The sequence below is a fragment of the Convolutriloba macropyga genome, unplaced genomic scaffold, assembly GCF_964194025.1.
Source record: "Convolutriloba macropyga unplaced genomic scaffold, txConMacr16.3 SCAFFOLD_4014, whole genome shotgun sequence".
Classification (NCBI taxonomy): Eukaryota; Metazoa; Xenacoelomorpha; order Acoela; family Convolutidae; genus Convolutriloba; species Convolutriloba macropyga.
The window spans coordinates 1-19,557 of record NW_027451207.1 but is presented as its reverse complement, the minus strand read 5'-3'; the positions used below and the strand labels follow the sequence as shown (position 1 = coordinate 19,557).

The 19,557-nt window shown below is 35.2% G+C and overlaps 1 protein-coding gene across 1 annotated transcript; it reads right to left on the bottom strand.

The window, feature by feature from the left end:
* Positions 1–299: 299 nt before the first annotated feature.
* On the bottom strand, positions 300–15,917 carry LOC142356491 (uncharacterized; the record flags this gene model as incomplete). Its single annotated transcript, XM_075408387.1, has 5 exons — positions 300–420; positions 5,934–6,076; positions 10,175–10,367; positions 12,229–12,316; positions 15,655–15,917. Coding segments are annotated over 5 exons (808 nt in total), but the record flags the coding sequence as incomplete, so codon positions are not given.
* Between the last annotated feature and the right edge of the window lie 3,640 nt (positions 15,918–19,557).

Genomic DNA, 19,557 nt, shown 5'->3' with positions numbered 1-19,557 from the left:
CAGCGTCCAGTCGATTTCTCAATACCGACCCAAAATGTAGAATCATTTAGCATATGAATGAGCAAAAACTCTATTGTTGAAAGTTCACCATCAAGAAGATCGAATAATTTTGCGGACTTTTTGTGACAGTTCTCCCTCGCGTTTAGAAACGTCATGATTTCGCGAACCCAAAAATAAGTTATTGTTCGTTCTTTCGCGCCAGAACAACCACGTGGATGTCCCAGATCTCCGTTCACACAAGTGCGATTTTGTTTTAAACTATACATAGAAGAGTTGTCATGTAACAATTCTTCTGTTACCCAGGGTTCCAGGTGTGAGAAGACTTGTTGACAAACAAATTCCTCCGTGTAAACCATGGAACCATCATCAATTATGTTCAGATCAGCTCGGCTTCTCACAATAATACTGTGCTGGGCGTACCTTAACATTTCTCACGTTTCAATTTTAATGGCTGTAAAAAATTGTGCTCATATAATGAGTTTCAACTCAAATTAACAACCAGTGTTGGCGACAATTTAAGACGATTACAGTTTAGCGTATAATTAAAAACTGTTGAATTTAGTATTGACACAATTTTATTGACACAATTTATTTTGTTTCTGTCTTCTGATCCGTCCCTTCACCTTGACTACTATCAATCTTGGTACGATTACTTTTATACGGCTCTGTCAAAATCTTTGAAACTTAAGCGCAAAAAGCGACTCGACGTGCCATTTTTCTTTTCTTCCTATACAATGCATCTTTTGAACAAACGTGACACAATTACCACAAAACTATCAAGCGTTCTCTACCAAATTAAAATTTCAGAGGCTAAAACTGAATGAAGACATTGATACTTCTATTGAACTGGACAGATTCTCCTTGGTAGAACAGCACAACTTGAAAAATAGGAAACATTGTTATCGTTTGCTGAAATCAATTTCGATGTATCCTTCCTCGATGTTTTTCGGCAGCATCAAAGCTTGTAGCAGCTTTGAGAAAGCTCAGCTTTTTAATACGTTTTTCAGTTCGGTTTTCAAAGCCAGTTCATTCATTTTACCAGAACTCAAAGTAGATGGTAACATCCACTTGAAAGATTTCTCTTTCACAATTGACGACGTATCCAATTTGCTAAGCAGAATTCCCGACGATTCATCAATGGGCATTGAATCCATTCCGTCTTTTGTACTCAACGAATGTGCTCAACAATTGTCACCATTGGTCTTCGAGTTTTTCTTGCAAATTACTAAAAATCAGCAGTGGCCTTCTCAGTGGAAAACATCAACCGTTACTCTGCTTCACAAGTCTGGGTCAACATCCCATGTGACAAACTACAGACCTATCAGCATCCTACCGAAGTTGTCAATTGTTTTTGAGCGTTTAATATTCAACTTCATTTACTCACGAGTCTGTTCCAAAATAAAACGTGAACAGCCCGGGTTCATGAAACAACGTAGCACGGTCAACCAACTCATTTCGTACTTGGACAAAGTTTATGCTGCTAAAAATACAACTCACAATTGCTTGACTGTACATTTTGATGTGAAAAAAGCCTTTGATTCAGTTTCGCACGGGTTACTATTACATAAACTATCTTCATTTGGTTTTGATCACAATCTCCTAATGCTCTTTCAATCATATCTCATCGGTCGAAAGCAAGTTGTTAAAGTTGACGGATGTTTTTCAAGTGAAGCAGTGTTGACGCCAGGAGTTCCTCAAGGTAGCGTGCTGGGTCCACTTCCCTTCATCATTTTTATTAACGATGTTACAGATTCATTACAACATTCTGAATATTTTCTTTATTGCGATGACCTTAAATTGTTTTCTGTTTCTTCAATCGACAAAATTCAATATGATATAGACAGCTTGTCCTGCATGCTGTTGCTCTTTTTGCAGGACTTAATCTTAATCTTAATTTAATCACCTTTTGATCTGCAAAAGTTGTTTTAGCATTTTTTGTACGCTTTTATGTTTTTCTCTAACAAGGAATTGAGTCTTTACTACTATTACTACTACTAGTATTAGTAGCACATATTGTGGATTTTCGTATTGTGGAATTTGTTTACAAATACTGTTGGAATTCAGATTTGGTAAACGGATTCCGTCTGTGAACGTAAGGCAATTCCGCAAAATTAGGAAAACCCATTTTTTCGGAATTCCACGAAGACTTTATCACCCAATTATTTTTCCGGTCTGCTTTTCTGGTATAATGATTTTAATAAACTCTTTCTCAGCATTAGATTGATGAAATTGCAACTTATAGATCAGTACTGCTTTAGAGCTTTGATCATGTAACGTTTTCGACTTGGTAAGAGTTTAACCAGGTCTTGGAACTCGAAAAACTTGGAGTCGCTAAGACTTGAAAGATCTTGACTCATGTCTTGGCCGAGGTTGGATAAGTCTTGGCTCGAATCAACTTTTGTGCCAAATTAATGTAAGAAATGCAGTGAATGTGTTGAATGTAGTAATTCACCGCATTTCACCTCAAACTTTACAAAAATTCAACGCAAAATTCACCGCATTTTCCCCCAACGTTTATTGAATCTGATTTAAATTCAGAATAAAATTCAAAAAAGTAAGTGACAGATGGCTCAGTTGAATAAGAAGTTGTAGACATGAAGGGGATGAGAGGTTCGACCCCATGCACAGAAGTTTCTTTTTTGTAAGAATTCCGTTGAATGCGGTGGAAAAAAATAGTTCACCGCGATTCAAAGCTTCTACAGCAAACGATGTAAGAAATACGCGGTAAAAATCATTTACTTTAACTGCATTTCACAGCATTTCTTACAAAAATTCACTGCCAAACCTCGACCCGGGTTAGAATCTATATGCAGCACTTCTACATCATTATTAAATGATGCTTATAATTTGATGTGTACATATCTTTTATATGAAAACATGTTTCGATGGTGTACAAAGAGGACATCGCAACTCTATAGAAGATCGTATTGTCATTTCAGAACTATAATTTTCAGAGAACCAAAAACTGTTTTTCGGGAAATTTGCAAGTTCAAAATTCAATGCAAAGTGATTTCCAGTTTGATTCTTGTAAGTTCAATAATTAGCAAAAAAATGCATGATGAAGGGAAAGCTTGTGAGAAATTGTAAGTTGGGTAGTTAATTTTTCATTGTTTTAAAGAATTTGGGATAATATTTAACCGTCCAAAAAATTTCTTAACCGCCCAGAAAATGTACTAAAAACTTGTGCCAGAAACATTAAACGTTGGAGAAAACAATGTAGTTATATAAGCAAAGCAAAGAACATTTTTTCAAAAAATGTAACGAATAGATAAACACATTAAAAATTTCAATCTGTTTCTATATGATATACTATACTCAATGGATTTTCTCTTTGCAAAATCACCACGGCCACTATCAGCCAAAAAAATAATCAATTGGTGTTATAATGGTATTTTAAGCAATTCAAATTGGCTACCAAACTTATATTGATATAAACAATGATTCTAAAAAGGTTTTAACCAAACTTCTGAACTACCGAAAAATTATACTGATTCTGAAAATTACTTCAATTGCTTGAGATTTTAAGCTTTCCCAAATGGATCAGATCTTGAAAATTATCTGGTGATGTGAGAATAAGAACAAGTTTTACGCTGCCTAATCTACTGACGGATAAGCAAAAACCTTGTTCAAAATTTGCAAGATTTTTGTAAGAGCCATGCAGGATACAAATCTTGGAGAAAACTCGAATTGGATTGCTCTTATGATCATGATTCTGGTTTTGGTTTTCTGAAGAGATTGACTTCATAGCCAAAATGAAGAAAAAGAGAAAGAAACAATCTGATCAAGACTGAAAATGTTGCAAAATGTTTGTTAGACTCTGGTACGCTTACGAATTTTTGAAACACTTTAGAGAATAAAAAAACATAGCTGGCAGATTATCAGAAAATACCCGCGATAGCTTGGCAGATCTGAAATTTCAAGAAGATAACAAAAAACAGGAGAGCAATTTTCTTCTTTTTATGAATTGCTGAGATATTACACATCATTATTAAATGTGAAGTTATTTTCTTGCCGTCTCTATTAACAGGTCTCAAATAAACCTCATTCCAGAATGACACACAATATCAGTTGGCTTCATATTCTAGCATTAGAGTAAAAAAATCATAGTAAGATCGAAGAAACGTTCATTTTAAGGTGAGCAAGGCAAGTAACGCGGGACAAAAAAAGTTAATCACGCAAATGAACAAAAACCTCGCTACAAAAAAAAATGGAAAAAGTAGTCAAGGTCAGGCAAACAATCATGACGTTATATGTTCGTTGCATAAACTTGATTATTGGTGCTATTGATTATCTGGCACAAATTGAAGTTTGAGCGTCGGCAAGTAAAACAGGGCTATATTTTGCTGTGAAAAACAAGCCCCAAATCAAAGTTTTGGCTTGAACAATGATTTTTTACCTCAACTACTTGGCATTTAATTGGGCGTAATTTAAGCTTCGTGCTTCGTGTGTGCTTGTGAACGTGAGTAAGTGTAAGCGAGAGGCCAAGCAATTGAATGGGTATTCATGTCTTGTCTTTCTTTATGTGTGTGTGCGTGCGTATAATAGTGCCTCATAAGTGTGTAAGAGTTTGTGTGTGCGTGTGTGTGTGTGTGTGTGTGTGTGTGTGTGTGTGCGTATGTGTGGGTGTGTGTGTGTGCTTGTGTGTTCTTGTGTGCCTATTTCTGAATTTCAGAACAACTATAATCGAAACGAACAATGCCTAGTTCCAATTGAACTCTATTGACGGACTTAATTTCACTTTTTCGCTGGGTTTCTGTCTCAATTTTCCACTCAAAAAGAATTATCAATTTTGCAGCTGATCTGTACTAATCAGTGATAATTGAATTTTTCCATGAGTTCTAACAAAACTAGAACATCTATTTCCGAATCTCTGCATCAGGTTTGAGCTGTAAACTTTTGGACAGACATAATGTGGTCAATTGTTAACTGAATAATCAAAATTTGCAAATAGCGCAATTTTTGACTTTGTAAATTGATATATAGCGAAACAAATTGCCCTGACAGTAGTAGGTTAAATCAGAAAATTTTAGGTTTTAGGTTTTTAAAATATTGCTAGCAAGCAGTTTTTACCAACTACATTGCTATTGTTCATGATTTTTTACAGGCACTTTTTGATAATAAGATTGCTCACCGGTTGGCTATTCTGTACTGATAAAATCAAAATTATAACAATTAGTTCTGTGTATTAATTGACTGGTTAAATATCTCGCTAAGAAAAATTCATGGTTTGGCAGCGCATTTGTGTACTCTCGTTGACAAAAGTAAACGCACAAAAAAGAAATTTACATGGTAAACTGTCTGCTTTAGAACCGAATTTCAGTAAACATTGACCATTTTTTATGATCTTCTGTTTGTTCAGAAACTGATAAGCTCACTTACAGAGAAAACCCCAACAGAAGTTGGTTATTCTTGCATAAGCAGCTCTATTTTGAGTCTCACGTGAATTATGTTCAACTTCCTCATGGCAAGATTTCAGGCAAGTTTTTGCGTTAGGAATTCAACAACTTCACGAGCAAATTAAAGAGAATTCACGTGGGCTGCTTATGAAAAACTGGCCAACCTCAATCTGGATTTCTTCTGTATGAACGCTATTCAGTGTATCCAAAAACTAATGTTTCATGATTATGCGTCGGTCGATAGAAAAATCGAAGGAATGATAAAAAATCAAAAGTTATTTTGACTAAAATTGGCTTCTAAAACAGGCAGTTTACTTCCGTTTACTTTTTTATAACCCTGTATAACGAGTGTATAACCCCTTTCCTAAGATGCTAGCAGAAAAAATGATCGTTGGAGAAGTCGTTCCAAGTTTTTGTCTCAATTCTGTATGGTACACAATCATTTACTTTAAAAATAGTTGTCTACAAAGAGTTGGTTCCTCTATTGCAATTCTGAATAGCGAACAAGCAAACAACGATTTGGAGTGGAGATATTACCCGTTGTTGTCCAAATATCCGGCATTGTACTGCTGGACAGTCTCACTGACATTTTTGCCTCGTAGGTTATAGAATGTTCCTTCTGTTCTCCAATCTGTGACCCCAACCATCAGTCGAGATATTCCAAAGAAACTTCTGACATCCTGTCAAAAGTTGTTTATCAAATTGCAGACATCTGGAAAATTTCTATTGTTTAGCGTTGCACTACTACAACCAAAATTGGTTGTAATAATACGAATAAAGTTAATGATACTGCCTTTTACGTCTATGGATTGTGTCTATTATTGGTCAGTTTTTTACTTGGTCATCTGCTATGTAAACAGATAATTTCACACTTTCGCAAAAAAAGCCATTGAAAAGACTCATTTTTGGCGTACGATTTTGATCTTGTCTTGTTTAAATTTTTCCTGGATATCTTTGAAAATATAAAAGCAGGAATATCAAGAAAAAGAAAACTGATTTTATTTTCGTAGTAGAGATCAAAAAATTTTACGGATCGAAATCTCACTTTAATAAAATTTTATTTTTTTTTGAAAATTTAGGCATGGAAAACTATTTTTTGAAAGGTTTTGTTTCTTAAAATGACGCTTATGGAATTGAGCATTTCTTGATAATATTATTTTATTTGACTATTACTTTAGAAAATTGTGATGTTGATTCATTTAAAACACCGAAAATCATATGCAGCACTTCTTTTCAAAATGTCTTTTGGCCATTAGTTTTTGTGAATACAAACGTTTTTCACAAATAATTTTCACACGTAATACAACAAATAAAAAATATGCAATAATACTTAAAATACAAACAAACTTTTTCTTTAGGTAACAGGGTTCTAACGTTTTGAAAATCAGTTGTTACCGGCTACACTTATCCAGTTGTTGGTTATCATAGAAATTTGCAAGTTCGTTGCTTATAACTTCCGTATTCTATCTCTTCAGACACTAAGTTATTTCAGTTCGTTTGAAAATGGTTCTGAGTATATCAACGAGAAATAAGAATTTAATTGCAACTCATGGAGTTTTGCTGTTTTTCTGCTCTGTATGAGTATTAAAATAATGCATTAAAAATTTTTTCTTGTTCATTCAGTCAGCAACAAAACTTAGAAACTACAGAGGTTACGGCTGTATATTCTTACGTAACACTACAATAACATTCAATTTTTGTTCAGTTAAATTTGACAGCTAACAGCCAGATTCGTCCGAATTGACCCTCCCTATTGAATTTTCCTCTCTAAACCTAGTCTCGTTTTCTAAAATCCTTTGTTTTACAAGATTTCAAAACCAAAAGTGGTTGGGGATTTTCTTTGTTTTAAGATATTTCGAAAAAAAATTCGGGGCTTGCAGCAAAAGTTAAGGCTGTGTCCATGAGAATAATTTAAAATAAAAAACACTTTTTGCAACGCCCACCCCAAAAAAACATCCAATTTTTTCCGCAATATAGAGCGAGCTAACCACAATAGCAGTTGTTTTGGCTCAATCGCAAAACAATAACATTTGTTTTGCGATTGAGCCAAACTAGTGGATAAGAAGATACATAATTCAGTAAACCTTGGTCAGAAATATATGACAAGGAATAATAAATATAAATAAAAGAAAAATGTTTTCTTTTTAAAATACACTCTTTTAGCAAACAAAAAAAAATTAGGCATCACACTGTGAAAAATAATCCTATAATGTTTGGTTTATTCCCGAAATTTTATGACCATTTTTTTATGGCGGTAAAGGCTTATCAAAGCAATTTCAAAATAAAGCAATATTTTTGCTTCAAAATCTTCTTTTAAAAGGCATATTTCTTACGAAAAACAAATTTAAAGGATTACTTTTCCGGTTGTGCCTGATTTTTCATTGTGACAGAATCACAGCTGAAAAAGTTTTGCTGAGTTGAAATTAAATTAATTGAATTATATTTTAATTGTCTGACCTTTTGTATCTCTTTTTCTTCTCATTTTTTTAAACCACATTGTGAACAATTCCAGTATCCTTTCTGCATCATCGAGAGCCTTGTTTAGCTTTTTGTTGAAAAATTGATTATCGACAATTCCAATGTATGGAATTTTCCAAAAATTTTACAATTCTCGAAACTTGTAATGAAACACCTCTTTCTCAGGCAAAAGCTAACCGATTTATCCAATGAGTAACGTAGGAAGCAACAATTATAATCTATTATATGAAAATAATTTATTTCCATTGCTTACTAGGGCCAACATGCCTCAACATACAGAAAAAAACCGCGGGCACCTTTCAGCGGCTCGTTCTGAGTTCACTCAACAATGTTTCGTTCCTTTTCTTCAATCTCTTTCTCAGTGTGGGGATTGCTTGCACATTCGCCCATTAAACAGTTCTTATTTCTGATTTTATGAATCGTTAATGTTTCACCTAAAACGTGAGATAAAAAACATTTCTCTGTGAATTGTTAAAGCAATTGCCGTAACTATTTGGCAGACATAAGATTCATATAAATCTACCAAAAACTACGGAAAGCTCCTGGGACAAAACTTTCAAAATATTGTTGGCAAAAACGTGAAGTTGTTTTTGCACAATAGCCATGTGAGAATTTATCTTTTGCATATTCTTCTCATCATGAGATCATGGTTTTTAAAACATCTTGGAAGATATATTTCTTTACTTAATCGATAATAACACGCAATTTTGTTATACGAAAGTCCTTGTTTGTTGCAAATTCGCTAATCCTAATTGGCTATGATCACGACCTACTATGATTACTGCAATAGCAAAAAAAAACGGTTATAGGACCTCGTACTGATGAGTTTAAGTGGTACCCCCGAACTGTTCTGAGTTTAATGAACAATTTTTCAATGATTTTCTATTCCCCTATCTTTCTCTCAGTGTGGGGACTGCCTGCGCTTTGTCTTCATTAAACTTCCAATTTTTTTGAGAGTTAATGAGCCGTTAATGTTTCGCCAAAATTTTGAGTTGAAAAACGTTTCTCTAGGAATTGTCAAAAAAATTGCCATAAATATTCGGCAAAAAAATTCAGAAACTTCAAACAATAACTACGGAAAACTCCTGAAAAAAAATTGCGAATTATTGATGACAAGTACGCGAAGTTGCTTTTGCACAATTGTCAAGTGGTTATGAATCTTCTTCAGATTCTTCTGATCATGATATCAAGGTTTTTAATACATCTTGGAAGATATATTTCTTTACTTAATCGATAAGAACACGCAATTTTTTTATACGAAAGCCCTTGTTTGTTGCAAACTCGCTAATCTAATTAACTATGATTACGACCTAGTTTGATTACTGCAATAGCAAGTAAAAACGACGGATATAGGACAGCCTACTGATGAGTTTACGGGGTACCCAGAACTGTTCTGAGTTTAATCAACAATGTTTCATTTATTTTCTATTCTTCTATTTTTTCTCAGTGTGGGGACTCCGCACACTTTTCCCCTATTAAACCGTTTCCTTTTTTGTTGACAGTTTATGAATATATAAGATTTTTTTAACATTACCAATACTACGGAAAGCTCCTGGGATAAAAATTGCCAAATATTGTTGACAAGTACGTTAAATTTTTTGCACAATTGTCATGTGGTTATGCATCTGCTTCAGATTCTTCTGATCGTGAGATCAAATTTTTAAATGCATCTTGGAAGATATTTTTCGTTTTTACTCGATAAGAGCACACAATTTTGTTATAATAAAACCGTTTTTTGTTGCAACTTCCCTTACAACAAAGTACGATTACTGCAATTGCAATTAATGGCGGATATAGGACATTGTAATGATGGGTAACTATGGACCCGTAATATGAGGTATATTCTTCCAAAATACATGAAGACCCAGGCTGAGGTTCCAGACCAGAAGTCGATATATCCGGACAGAATTGGATGCACAGGGGGGGGGGGGGGGGGGGGGTCATGTGATCAAAATTACGCGGTTTGGAAACACGAATGAACGCATGATAGTTTGGACATAGACAATATTGAACGCACGAAGAAACATAGTAACACTAAGAAATAAGCTGTGAAAGATTTTTTCCATCAAATTGCTGCTGCATTATTTAAAGCTGATTTTTCAAAATAAAAATTTTTTATCCTCCTTTTAAGACCTATTTACTTTTTTCGCAATACTGGAAATGTTGTCAATATAAATCTATAAAAAGTGTTGCTAAGTTCTGTTAGTTTCTTATTATAGCAAGATATGAAAACCAAATAAATTTCTTCTGTGACCTTTTTCAGGGTTATATGTTTATATTTGTATTCATGAGTCACCTACATGGAGGTTGATATCAGGTTCCTCAATATCTCCCCACAGCTGTCCGGCAACTTTATTCAAGCAGTGCTCATTAGCTGCATAGAATGAGCGCCGCTGAACCCCTGGCAGAACTATTTTGTCAACCAAAGCCCATTCTTCATTTTCACAGTTGAAGACAGGCAAGTGACCCCAATGACAGGTTCGAACAATGTGTCTATAATAATAACAATTAACGGTATCAACAATGGTTTAGAAATCATTACAAGTGTCTACTAATACAGAATTTTCGATTAAATTAAAAAATAAACTAATTTTATTTCTGCATAATTGCTGCGGAACAGCATTACAATTTTTATCTGCAATGCACTATCATAGCAGCAATTTGTTCTTAGCTGGCCCTTTCCATTATTCTCTACATTTCAGACTGTTTTTCGGGAGCATTATTTGGCTCATCTATGGTGACTGTGGTCACTTTTTTGCGTCCGGAACATTTGTACGCGTTACCATTATTGGAGCCAAGATTGTCCAGGCCGTGGTCGATCTGAAATTATGATTACGTGAGAGTGTGACGTCTTAACAAATAGACATACCAAAATGTAGAAATTTCAACGAATCTGATTGGTTGAGAAATTTAAGACACTGTACCTTCATGCGTTCAATTAGCCTAAATTGGACATAACCTAATTACAGATTATAATTTTTACCGCATCTGACCATGCCTCGCGTGCCATGGCCATGCCTCAACGGCCCGTGGAATTTGATTTGAATCTATCACAACTAAACATCAGATCAGTTTCCTTCAAAAAATATCACTTTTCTCTGTCGGCTTATTTCTGAGCAATTATTAGCTAGCATTCATATCCTATTTTAAAACATCCCGGGTCGTAAAACTTAAGCAAGCAATCGATTTTATGGAAATTTTCATATGCCAAGACTACAGTTTACCAATATATGGGGTATATTTAAAGAAGCTTGCAGCTACGATAAGAAGCAAGTTTTTAAACGGATTTGAAGCGATTTAAGAGTTGTCTTATTTTCTTGCGACCGATTTTAAGCCAATCATAATTGAGCAAAATTTATCTTTTTTAATATGAAACCTTGTTTAGAGAAAAAATTTAATTTAAAAGAATGAGCACATTCAATCTACCTTTGACATCTTCTATGCATGTATAGTTCATTATTTTATTCAAAAATTTTGAAAATTTTACACTATTTGAAATTTTTTTGAGGTTTGGAGCATTTTCTTCTCTATTTTAGATGCAGATTTTCTTTTTCTCCATATGAGCACCTGTTGAGCCAATAGAGTTGCTGTTGCAAAGGTACTGCATGGAGCGGATGGACTGAAACTGATGGAAAAATGATGGACTTGAAATGTTAAACTAAAATTTTCGATATACATGAATTGTTAGTTTAAACTTAAAACTATATAACGGTTTTCACTGAGCGGAGAAACTATAGTAAAAATAGATTTAATGGAGTTTTCGTAGCTCAATTTTAAATCCATTTCAAATGTTTTTTAAGCAATTATAGTCCATTTTTTCAGCGGAATTAAATAGATTTAAGAGGATTAAGATCGTTAAAATGGTTCAAGATTAAGGCCGTAGAAGGGATTTTGTTGATAATATTTTTAAAATGAAAACCGCTAAAAAATCGATTTTTAATTCAATTATTCCGATTCGGGATGGACAGTTTGTTGAGCAATCAGCCAATCAGGAAACACTATTCCCATTTTCTCAATTGTGACTGGCCAGCAATAAAAATTTCTATTTTTTGGTACGTCTGCCATTTTCACTAGCGCCACGTGAGAGGTTATCCTCACTTGGACTGCTTCAGGGAAGCAGGGGGTTGATCTGTTGATGAATGACATACCTATAGTACATTCCAATCTCTCGGTTAGCACAGGCACCACAATTCGCTCCATTTTGAAGCTGGTTTCTACAGTAAAGTCTTAATAGTAAAAGAGTGGCTACTTAATTTACACTCAATCTTTTTTATTGGACTGTAGGTTGCAGCCAATTTGTTTGAAATTATATTTTTGGTACCAGTGGACACTTGTAGCGCTAGGTCACAAATACCTTGTGATTGAAGGATAGGTCCAATCTGTAACTGATCTCCATTCCCCCCACTCAGCATCTGCCCTTTTTTGGTTGATATTGCAAGCACCTGAGAAGCGAGTATGCAAGCACCTCATGAAAATGTTTAGTCTTTCTTCCCTAGACAAGAAAACTGAACAAAACGACGTAAGAAATGTGTGGTTTCTTTGGTTTAAAAATGTAAGAAATGATCAGTATGATGTGTCTTCTGCAACTCTTTGGCCGCAAAATACAAAATTTTCGAATTTCAAAAGCGTCTGTAACTATTGTTTTTGCTCTTTTTCTGCTTCAATTATTCATTGTTTTTCTCTTTTGCTAATATAGCTTATTTTCCTTATCTAGCGCTCTGTATCTCTCTTTTTTAATCATTTTTCATCTGCAATCTAGAAATGATGCATTTTGCTTTGCTATCAGCCTCACAAATCCTACACCGGCTATAACTCGTTTCCCCATTTTTTTTTTGAAAAAAGAAACAGTTATCAGGTAAAGAAGATTCAAGAAAATTAATTTAGCACCAGAAAATCTTGAGAGTTACAAACCAATTCATGCCTGGCTGATAGAGATGTTTTCTGGCAAACATTTAAGTGGTTTTACTTGATAGTAAAACTCTTGAAACACGGGTACCTCTTAACTTTATAATCTCATACAAACTTGACGCCAAAGTGCCACTTACTGCTAAATGCTTTTGCTCCATTGTTTACAACCAACTCTCAAGCTTGATTTTCCTCAAGTGAACAATATTCAACATGTATTGCTCCTCCCATTTCTCTTCTACTGTGCATTTTTTAGATAACTTGAAGAAAGATTCTGGTCTACAATGTTGCTATTGAAAGCTATCTAATACGTGTCTGATCGTTGCAGAAGTTTGGGTTGTTTTGTCTCCGAACTCCAAGTCTATATCAGTACTGGGCAGGTCAAAATCCAAGTCTTATTTCGTTTACCAGTACTGGGCATGTCTCAAAAAAGTCTTAAAAGTCTGACTGGCAAGTCTTGGTCAAGACTTGGGTAACACTTGCAGGTTGATTCCCAAGTCAAAACCAACGTTTCGAAAAATTTCGAGTGAAAATTGCGAATTCAAAAAAATTTTGCAACGTGCCACGATTTTGGCATTACTTTTTGGGCACTTTCCCGGGGTGCTATAAAATGATGCCGGTGGCATACAAAATTGTATATTAGCAGCCCGGGAGGGTCTATTGCGGGTATTTCAGCACTAATTGAGAGGTTTCCAGGTGTTGTGTGCCGTTTTCAGCCATTTTTAGGGCGTTTCAGTCCCTAGAATAGCCAAAATCACCAAATTTATGTACTTTTCAGATAAAACCAAATGTAAAATTGGAAGGCAAAATTGTCAAAAGGGGTGCTACTGTGAGGGTTCCCACGATAGCCCGAGGTCCCGTGGTTCAGAACCAAGTTGACCCTATTCTGGTGCAAAGTACTACAAATCAGCCCGAACAAGCGCCAAGAGATGTCCTTCAATATAAATTTACTCAAGAGCCAATGTTGCCCTCTGTTAGTGCTAGTATAACTAGTTATAATAACCAGCTATAATTGTTTACATCACTGATTAGATCACTGTTCATAACCCGGTTATAACAATACAAATATGGGTTATAATCGGAAATAAGTTATAAATTATGTGGTCGGGAGGTCATAGCTCGCTGGTCTTTAATTCGCGAAAAACTCTCGGCTACTTTGACGTTTTTTCGATCAGGTTTGACGTTTTGTGGCTATTAAAACTTGGATTGAGACTTGGCAAGTCTTGGCCAAGATTTGGATTGACTTGGCAAGTCTTGGCCAAGACTTGGATTAAGACTTGCCAAGTCTTGGCCCAATCTGACAAGTTTTAAATGTGTTATGATCATAGTTCTGAATCAGTACTGATACTAAGACTTAGAATTAGATTTGCCCAGTACTGATATTGACTTAAGTACGGGAACCTTTGTTGTTGTTTGCGACACGTTCAATGAACGAGCCCCTTCTCTATTTCAATTCATGTTAACTAAGATCTGCTATTGACTGCTCGGTCTAGACAGAATCTTATTCTTGTTTTTCTGTCAATTTATTCTTTATTTTCTCTCTACATATAAAAAGGTGACGCAATCGAGCATTTCTGGACGCGAGACTGCAGAGAGCTTTCTGACTTCCGTAATCTAGGCCGATCAAAACTTTTACTCAAAAGATCACAAGCCTGTACGTTGTTTCCCCCATGGGGCCTTGGACCTGGTACTGACTGCTTTTCTATCACTGAAACCAACTCATACAAATATTCTTCGCTGTAAATTTGTCTCGCTTTTGCTTTTGCCACAAAAATAAGGGCTTCAATTGCTCGAAGAACACTAAAACTTTGTCTTCTCCACATCCATATATGTTCGGTTGTATCACTAAGTTTAGCTTCTCTCCAACTTTGTTTTTCTTTGACTTTTGATGAAGATATTCAAAAAACATTCATATCGAGAACAAAGCTTTAATAATTTGCAATCCAGGGAATCCACAATTGGAAATTTCCCCTTTCAGTTGCATTGAGGCCGCGTCTCATCAAGACTCAACTACATTTAAGATACTCTGAAGACCAGTGCTAAACCCAGCAGAATCAGGAACAACTTCTAGGTAAATCGCCCCCGCATCAACAAATTATTTTCCGGAACTTTTTATTTTCATTAGCAACTTCTCCTTTCTATTTTGAAATTTCAGAGTTTTTGCGCCGAAAAACAGGCTTGTCGAAATTAGTCTTTTGCGAAAAAATCTGAACGATGTTCAATAAGCGAGCGCCTTTTTTTTATAAATAAATTGAATTTTCTGCGATTGATTAATAAATCTTTTCATTAAAAAAATTTCAAGCTATGCGCGCAAACAAGGTGAAAAACGAGCGCGCCATAGCCGATCAGCTAAGCTTTGGAAATCTTGCTTTGTGCAGATTCAGAGAAGTTCAGATTTCAGATTTTCAGTGTTGAATTGGCCCTTTTCTAGCTCTCGATCACAACGGCAGTCACTTCAAATTTCCGACTGATGCACTCTCTTGTCATTTTGTCTCTATCATATCTATATTGGGGGCCTGCTGTCTTTTGGGTTCTGTGCCTTCTGGATTCCGCGTCTAATCAAGCATTCCACGCATTTTGTTTTCTTACCTTTTCTGGCGCCCCCGTTTTTTTGACCTTGTCTTGTATCTTGCCTCCGTCTTTTTATGTAAATTTGGTTGCCTCTCAAGATTTTGTTGCAGATGTGTGCTTGACTGGGTACCGTGACCTACAATTTCTAAAATCAGTGGTCTTCCTTCAATCACATAAAACTGAGTCACCGACTGTGTGAACTCACTTTCTAAAACTTTCTAGTAAATTTTGTTTTAGTACGAATAGTATAAATACACGTTTCTCATCCCTGGATGTTTGTCGTCCACTATGTCTTTTTTGTAACCTTTCTCATTGCATACAGGAACAAAGGTCTGCTTCATTCCAACAAAAAGACAATGGAAACTGGACTGCATTTGAACTCCCTTTGAGAACAAGTCTCCTGTGTTCAACTGACAGACTTTTCTGTAGCACAAGTTCACTGATCTGCACTTTGGGGTTGAGACACATCTTTGACTGCATTCCATCCGAGAACTCACCTGCAACTCTTCAATTATGGACACATTTGACAACTTCGTTCCATGACGAACTTCTTCAAAAGAGTGAAGTCTGAAATAAATATTTATTTTGACAAAGACTTTTCTTTTGATGTTGTACATTCTAATCACTTGTCAGGAGATACAGTTCAAGAACACACTTGGGCTCGTTGAGCGTGATTTAAGAGCAGATTTTAGCTCTTTGAAAATTAGTCAAAATTACAATTTAGAACGACAGTCAGCATTGTACTTGAAAATTTATCCGTGAACGCACCGCACCCCCTCCCTCTTCTGATGGTATAATCATAAGTAATTTCAAATGACGACCTCTACTTGGCAATTATCGACTAATCCAATACACCAGTTTAATTTCTCTAATACATTAGGTTGCGCAACGATTTTCATAATTCAACACCTCATTTAGGGCTCTCTTATTCATTTATTTCTGATCTTAAAACTTGGGTGCGCATTAGATTCAAATAATTTGAAGTTTAGGAATTTCAAACTCTTTACCGGTTAGCTAATGGATGCGGGATGATCAGCTCCATTGTTCCAAGTATAAAAAAACTTTTTAATAACCAGAACTGAACTTCCATGCTCCGCCAAAGAAAATGCTGTGAACGGTGGCAGAGTAAAGTTACGAAATAAATTATTTATTTGCTAATACTTCAGACGAGATGGTGACTGATGTGAATCACAGAAAGACAGAAAGACGTTAAAGAACATTCATAGCTGAGCGTTTAAATATTAATCAGATCTTGAAGCATAGATAGTCCTCTCTCCTGTTCCACATACATAGTCTTAAAAAGCTTTTCCTAAAAGACTTTAAAACTTTTTTTGATCAAATATTCTGAAATAGATAGAGAAAAATTGTTATTCAAATATCTGTCAGAGTTGAGCTAAATTAAAAATGAAAACATGCCAGAGATAGCTCAAAATAGCGTAAAAGGTATATAAAGCCTATTAGTACAAATTTGGCCGTCAGTGTTTTGGAACAACGAAATCGTGATCTAAGATTTCAACCTCAGTAGTAAAGGGTCGTACTAGGCTATGACAACGTGTCAAAGGCAATTCCTTACTACAAGAAAAGTGATCGTATTCTAACGGATTCACAAACAAACCTAAAAAAACATCTTTTAAGAAATCTATTGATTCCGCATGCATTAAAAGCAGTTTATGGATTGGGTCTGAATAACTTTGAGATGTGGAACAGTGACCAAACATTCCTTTTCACCATTTGTCAGTTAAAATCTCCGACTTTCAATAAATTTGCTTATATGTTTCATTCTTCACATTTGTTTTCAAAAACCGAACAGACAGTATGTTAATCTCTCAGTGCAATTTTTATAATAACTGCTCAAAAATGTTATAAAAAGCTTACACATTAAAAACATCGGTAAAACACCGGAAACGACACGATGAGTCGTGCAATAATTTCTAAATACATCTCACATAAATCAGAAATATCAAAAGTTAAGTATATTGCAAAAAGTGTTTTTGAAGCAATGTAGATTTGGGGGTTTGGTGTCGGGCCGGTGGTAGGTAGGTGAAGTGAAGTGGTGGTTTGCGAAGAATACAGGTGGTAGCTAGGTGTGGGGGATGGGGTTAGTAGCTATTTAGGATGGAGTAGTAGGTAAGTGGGATTGGCTGGTAGTAGCTGGGAGCAAAGGGGTAGGTAGTAGTTGAGAGGGGAAATGAGGTTGATGGGGGTGAAGTGGGTGAGGTGTCTATATTCTGGATTGGGCGGAGGGACTGTTATGGCACAAAAACTTCTCAAAACGACCTTTCGTATTTGAGTTTCACCAGCAGTTCTAATAAATTAAAAACTAAGCATCTGTTAAAGTCTCATAATCGAACACAGAGGTTAACGTTCTAAATCACAAGCCAATGTCCGAAACAAAAAGAAGTTAAATCATGAGCAAGCTTTCTTGCTAGGAAAACCTAGCCGCTGCAATAGCTGAAGCTACTCAAAGAGTCGTGCAATCAATTCTGTGAATCATCACAATTATAAAAGTGAAAGAGCAGGTATTTTTCCTCAGTTAGAGTTGTTAAAGAAGAAGAGATGTAAGTAAAAAAAATAAATGCCCGACAAAACTATTTCAAAAATTTTATTGTATCTGGGCGGGTAGGTGGGAGAGGGCAAGGTACTTGGGGGATGGGTAGGTGGGCGTTGATGGGTGTAGTTGAGGGGGCAAGGAGCAGTATCACTATGCAATAGGAAACAACGTACTTCTTAATTTTTTAGTGACCGGAAATAGAAGTCAACATTACTTTAAAGAATACAAAGTTAAAAAAAATGTCAAAATTTCAAGTCTTGAACAAGCTTGCTTCAGCTTAAACAACAAAGCTGGTGAATTATCGGAAATAAATTGAAGAGTCGTGCAATGTAATATTTTAACTAAAGCAAAAATTTCAAAAATAGAGGAAACAAGAGGTAAATAACTGCCTTATAAAGCTAAAAAAGAATCTATTAATTCATTTGGCAGTTCGAGGTCTGTTTTTGCGGCGGGGTAGGTGGATGAAGCGAAAAAGAAGTTTGGAGAGATGTATGTAGTTAAATTGGTTAGGGGAGTATTGACAGTTATGAGAAGAAAATTGACAGATTTTTCAATATCTCGAACCCTTCGATCTTGAGTATTAGCAAAAAATCGTAATTACTAGTAATTACTATGTCTTAGTAATTAAGCCACTGTTAAGGCCTAATTTTCCAAAGCAGAACAGAACTTCTAAATCAGTCAATGATCAAGAACAAGTAAATTAAAGTTAAAGTCATGATCAAAGGTACTTCAGTTTTAAAAAAACTAGATTATTACCAATACTCCTCTTTGAGTTTTAAGAACTTAAAGAGAATCGGTACTCCTCGATTTGTAAAAAACTCGTGAATGAAATATACTTGAACTTTCGCTAAGAGTTTTGTGCTTTTGGGAGTAAAAAATGTACATTTGTCTTTAGTCGGTACCAAAGATTCTAAAGGTGGATCTATTCTGTCCCCCCAGGTTAATGGGCATATAGCTTCAACCCCCCGGCGCACATGCTTTAGTACTTAGTAACGTGATATATAACAACACATAAGTTCTAATTGAGGGCATAAAAGTCTCTGGGGGACTAACAGAATAGATCACTAAAAGTTTATAAATTATCAATATACAGATAATATTTGTTTGATTATTAAGGACGAAAAGGCTAAAAGTACAGAAGAAAAATAACTGCAGATAAACGGTTCTGTGGAGAACTCCGGCGGAAACCTTCTTCTTTTTACAACATTTTCAAAATAGGGTGACCAAATATTTTTGGTGTGATGGTCTCGCGCAGTGAAATAAGAAAGAAGCAAAATATTTTCAATTGTCAAAGTTCTCAAATATCAATTTCTTCTTCTCGTTGGATTATCCCTGCAAAAGTTTGCCGTTCGATGTTTTAGCTCACATCGAAAACCAATACCTAGGGAACCTATTTTTATCTGATGTAAAAAAATTCAGTTTAACTAATTGGAGTAAAAAAAGAATTTCATGGTATTGGTATAGGAGATGAATAGCTAGTAGTGTTCCAAAGAAAGCCTTATCTAGAAATGAGACGGCTATCTTCTAAGACTTTTAAAATAAAACTATGTTTTAAAGTTTTATATGACATGTATCTTTATTAAAATTAAATCTGAGTGCAAGAGAAGCTTCCTACAATGTTGTTTTACATTTAGGTTCAGTTTTAGTTGTTTTGGA